The sequence below is a fragment of the Salvia hispanica genome, chromosome 1, assembly GCF_029641045.1.
Source record: "Salvia hispanica isolate PSC_SH4W2 chromosome 1, Shi_PSC_v1, whole genome shotgun sequence".
NCBI lineage: Eukaryota > Viridiplantae > Streptophyta > Magnoliopsida > Lamiales > Lamiaceae > Salvia > Salvia hispanica.
The window spans coordinates 46,034,886-46,040,226 of record NC_142692.1 but is presented as its reverse complement, the minus strand read 5'-3'; the positions used below and the strand labels follow the sequence as shown (position 1 = coordinate 46,040,226).

Here is a 5,341-nt window from a genome sequence, read left to right as displayed (position 1 = left end):
TGGAAACCTCGTCGGCGTTGAAGTTAGCCGAGAAGAAATTTGTGAAAGGTGGAAGAAGAGGCAAAGGATTTCCAACAACGGCGGTGTTATCCGACAAGAAGAGGAAACCTGCGAAATTGGTAATAAGAGGCGCAAGATTTTGAATGAATTGATCGATCAATGTTCATTCAAAATCTATCCACTGCACAAACTAGACGGAAATATCCACTTCGGCGAGGATGCCAATCTCGAAAAAAGTGGCGATGATCACATGTCTCCGGAGAAGGCTCTGCGGGCCGCAATGCTCAAATCCCGATTCGCAGATACTATTTCCAAGGCTGCAAATACGATGCAGATTGCGGTGAAGCAATCTAATGAGTTGGAGATTCGTCGTCAAAGACAAAGAAAAGTGTTGGAAGAAAAGGAGCGATGTAACGAGTTGGAGAGGCGTCGTAAGAGGGAGAGGGAAGCGTTGGAGGAGATGGAGAAGGCGGCTGTGGCCAATGTTGATAACACAACGGCAATCTTGAAGTCCCTAGGGTTTTCAACGTCTTGGTTTGGATATGAAGTAGGGGATTGATTAGATTCGACGGGTACTCTTGTTCCTATTCGGGTGTTTTGTCCCGATTAGGGTTTTGGCTTGAGTAGGTTTTAATGAGGCTCGCCCTTGAGACTATCGCGATTTGTGGTGTCCAAGGGTTTAGGTTCTCATCTACTTGAATTTATGTAATATGTGTTGATCATTGTATTTGATTCTACATTATGTGGATATAAGATCATATAGTTTCATTATGTTTGTTAACATGAAGTCGTTTTCTATCGTAATATATTCCCTCCGTCCCATGGAAGATGACCCCTTTCTTGGGCGGCACGGGATTTTATGGAACTTTATTTTTTGCTTGTTAAATGAAGAGAGTAAAGTAGGAGAGAGGGGATAAAGTAGAGATAAAGGGGTTTTCATTTTAAGTAATGGGTCATCTTGGTTGGGACAAACCAAAAAGGAAAGTGAGTTATCTTTAATGGGACGGATGAAGTACTAAATTAGACTGAAATAGGAGCAGTTGTTAGAGACATGTTGAATCTTCAATTTAGATGTTGTATTTTTCTTGTTATTATGTGTGTAAGTAGCATAATAACTGAATCAAAATTAAACGGTTCAAAAATCAAACTATAGTTACAAAATTGAAATCTTTAGGATACAAACTCCACATCAGCATCTTTTTCAACAAAAAAAGAAAAAGAAACGAAAACCACTTGATATTGTAAATATAGATATGCCGTCTTGCAATACATTTTTTCTAGTGAAAAGGAAATATGCAAAGTGTACGTATATATATACACTTGAAATGAACATTGTGTACACAAATTATAATGTAAAACTAATGTACCACAAAATGGAGTAAAATAATCCATTTTACAACTGAGGAGTAGTATAACTTTCTTAATTGGTTCAAATATGAACATTACTTAGGTTTCTATAGAGATATCAGAGAAAATGGTGGAACAAACAGTCTCTCATCTGCTGATGTATGATTGGATGTTGTATGCCATGCCCATCCCCATAGTGATACATGTACTGCGCCATTCTCCCCAAATCCACCGCACATCCCACAAAATCCTTACAAAACAGAGAATCCTTCGCCACTCTGTCCTCATTCACCTTCTTCCACGTCTCCCCGATCATCCACTTCACGTGCTCCCGCGCCTCCTCTTCCGAGGCATTGTTGTCGTTCATGTAGCACTGGATTGACTTCGGCACGTCCCCTCTGTTCACCTCGTCCACCGAGGTCCCTAGGTCGTCTGCAAGCCGTAGGATGATGGACGACCAACGGACTATGTCGTGGTATCCGTACAAACTGTCGCAAGCCTCTTTCGTGAGAGTAGGCGTTACTCGGAAGAATGCGTGGGTTAGTATGACCGCGGCTCCGATGGAGATCCATGAGGTGTTGAGATATTCTTCTAGATTTGGTTTGTGTCCACTGTGGTACCATTTTGCCTCTATCAGATATGCCTCTACCAAATCCCTCCACTGGTTGAAAAAAATGTGTATTAGAATCATTAGCAAATGAAACAATAATAATAATATTAATATCACACATCAGTATAGAGTGAGAACTGCAACTGATATATTAAGTCTCACGTGTCACTTCTTTAATTAGTAATTGGTTTTAGGATGAGAGTCATGAACCCTGTATAGAGATTTCTATCATGGTATCAGACCAGGTCGCCACTAAAGCAAATTGAACAAATTAAGGGTAAAATTACCGATTTGCGCAAATATGGGATGGCGTTGAAGCCTTGCTCCTTGAGAACGTCGTAGGCAGTGTCGTTGACAAAGTTGTCGAGTGCAAGAAAGCATAGTTGCATATAGCTAGGAAGTTGGTCGATTGCACTAATATCCCATCTGTGTTTTTGCAACATATACCGTGTCATTGATTTTGTGAGAGACAGAAAGAAAAAGTAATAGTAATATTTACTGCTTTATACGAACCTTCGAATGGCCTCTGTGAATTGCTCGAGTTCTTCTAAGGTGCCATAGACATCATAAACATCATCTATGGTTGTTATAAGAGCATTGACTTTACCGACTGCGACCCTTGCATCCGTGTGTTGACGCGGCTGCACGATCCCAGTCGTCCAAAAGTAGCATTCCACGAGCCTGTCCCTCGCGAATGGAAGCTTTTCAACCATGCTTGTATTCCTCCACCACCTATATTTGTATCAAAATTGAAGTTAGCTCAAGATAAGTATTAGTTGGAGATAAATATTGACTATTGAATTGCAAAATCACCATAGTTTACCTAAAGTCTTGTTTGAGTTCATCTTGGAATTGTGCTTGGACAACATTTAGGTCCAACATGGCAAGCTCCAACACTATTGGATTCATGTCGGGTCTCTTCTTATACGCGTCGATCCACACGCTCGCGTTCGCCCTTTGGATCCTCCAGTGAATCGGGATGTCCAAAGAATATTTTATCCATGTTGAAAGGTTGTCATCAATTTCATCATCGAGTTTTTCCTGCAAATATTTGGCAGCGAATTCTCTAGCTAACTCGAGTGTGCTTTCGCCTTCGGTCAACAGGAAAGAGGCTTCATAGAGCTGCAACAGTCCTCTGGTGTCGTCCACAAGGTTCGGCTTGAACTCTCCTTTCTCGTTCTTGAAACACTCCAACACCTCTGCAAACCGAAATGTTTCTTTTATATATCAGAAAAGGCTCAAACCAAAAAAAGGCGAGTAAAAAACAAAATGGTAATACTGACTCCTCTAATAGGCCTTTTAAGAGGGCGAGTGACCATTTTTAATAAAACGTACCTTGGGCAACATGAAAGCCATGCTCGCGAAGGAGTCTGAATGCAAGGGCCGTTGAGTAAAGATCGTTTTCCTCCTTCTTTTCATGAATCTTATTTTCACGATATACAGAGTTCAAGATTTCTTTAAATTCCTTCTGGAAATGGTCAGACAGGCCCAACCTCTGTAACTCATCAATCAACTCAAGCTGTCGAATCGGATCCGTTTCTTTCACCAGCATCATCTTTACTTGCATAATTAGCTCACCAGCCCTTCTCATGTGCCTTTCTTCCTACATATATAAATCAGTACTTATTAGAATTTAGAATACATATATTTATGTAATCAGTTGATGTTATGATGTGATCATACCTTGTAATCACTATGGAGTGATTGAATGAAGTCGGCATCCCAACGGGAAGGGCTGTAGTTTCCAGATCTTCGTTCTATTTGGAGGTGATCGGCAGTGAGTTGAGAGGAGCAACGAAGGCGGAGGCGAGCAGCAGAAGCAGCATTAGTACTAATTGTGCTGCTAAAGAAATTTGAAGACTTGTTGTTAGAGTTGTGGAGATGATTCAGTGGGGTTTTAAGACTCGCCATTTGCATTAAAACGCTAGACATTTTGAGATGGATTGATCTTTGTAGTAATATGTTTTTAGCTATTATGATGAAGTGATAGTTGGGAAACATGGAGTATCTATTTATAGGCTGTTTTTCAACTTCATATTTTAGCTTTTCTGAGGTGGTGTTCTTGTGCCGATCATTGGAGACCATAAATAAAATATAAGTTGAATAGCGTGGTATGCATGCTTTAAAAAAGTATTTCAATAACAGTCATAAAATTATAGAATAAGTTCAATAGCGTGGGATGAATGCTTCAATACGTATTCAATAGTAATTTATTTATTTAAATAAGTACAATGGCGTGCGATGGGAGACTTCGTGGATCTTATAGAAGAAAAAGTCCTGAATAGTGGAGAATCAAAGTATGATATTTAAATAACAAAAACTGTAAAACGTGTATTGTTTGGGAGGGGACCAGGGATAGGAGACTTTCTACAATTTATTGAATAAAATAAAACGACAATGTCCAGTTAAGTAAATTTCCAAATTTGGTCATTCTCTTGTTTATCCAATTCCGAGCGATGAAGCTACTTTGCAGATCGAAATTCCGAAGAAAGATTTGATTGGTGATTACTTCCTCGATCTGTGGCGCGATTTCTCCAAAACCTTAGCCCTAAAATCCGAATCCGAATTGGACAAGGTGGACGAATTGCCGATGCATAAAATTAGAATTAGCATCAATGGTAATAACGTAATAACATAAAAACATACTACTAATAAACCATATCGACCTAAAAAATAAAATAAACCATATCGACATCAACTAAATAGTACTCCCTCCGTTTAGTCATAGTTGAGGCGAAACTTTTCGGCACGGAGTTTTAGAAAGGAATATTGGGTGTGTTAAATAAATAGATAAAAAAAGTAAGAGAGATAAAAAGGTAGAGAGAATAAAGTATAAAGTGAATAGAGTAGAGAGAATAAAGTAAGAGAGACTAAAGTAAGAAAGAGAAAAAAAGTTACCGTATATAGAAATGACTCAACTATAAAGAAACTTCCCGAAATGGAAAAATGACTCAACTATAAAGAAACGGAGGGAGTAGATAAACATGCACATGCACATCATAATTATGAAATAGTAAACCCTAATAATGATTTATTAAACACAAATTAGAAATTAATTCAAGATTATATTAGATACTCATAGTCTCTAAAGCTAAATGGAAATGATGAGCCAAACTATCAATTAAAGATTAAAGCTAAATTCAACAAAGATGAAATTAAATACAAAAGTACTGGAATAACAAATTGATTGGAGAAAAGTTGTACTCTCTCCGTTCTATAGTAATGGAGGCAAAACTTTTCGGCACGGAGATTAAGAAAAATTGTGTTAGGTGAGTTATGTAAAGAGAGAATAAAGTGGAAAATGAAAAGGGTAGAGAGATGTAGAGAGAAAAAAGTAAGAGAGAGTAAAGTAGGTGTGGAAAAATGTGTTGACTTTTACTAAAA

At 38.4% G+C, this 5,341-nt stretch overlaps 1 protein-coding gene across 1 annotated transcript; it reads right to left on the bottom strand.

The window, feature by feature from the left end:
- Nucleotides 1-1,279: 1,279 nt before the first annotated feature.
- On the bottom strand, nucleotides 1,280-3,929 carry LOC125204274 (cineole synthase 1, chloroplastic-like). Its single transcript, XM_048102877.2, has 6 exons — nucleotides 3,641-3,929; nucleotides 3,293-3,560; nucleotides 2,781-3,156; nucleotides 2,471-2,689; nucleotides 2,245-2,383; nucleotides 1,280-2,008 (listed from the first exon to the last, which is right to left on the bottom strand). The coding sequence occupies exons 1-6, from the start codon at nucleotides 3,887-3,889 to the stop codon at nucleotides 1,466-1,468; spliced, it is 1,794 nt and encodes a 597-aa protein (XP_047958834.2). The 5' UTR covers nucleotides 3,890-3,929; the 3' UTR covers nucleotides 1,280-1,465.
- Between the last annotated feature and the right edge of the window lie 1,412 nt (nucleotides 3,930-5,341).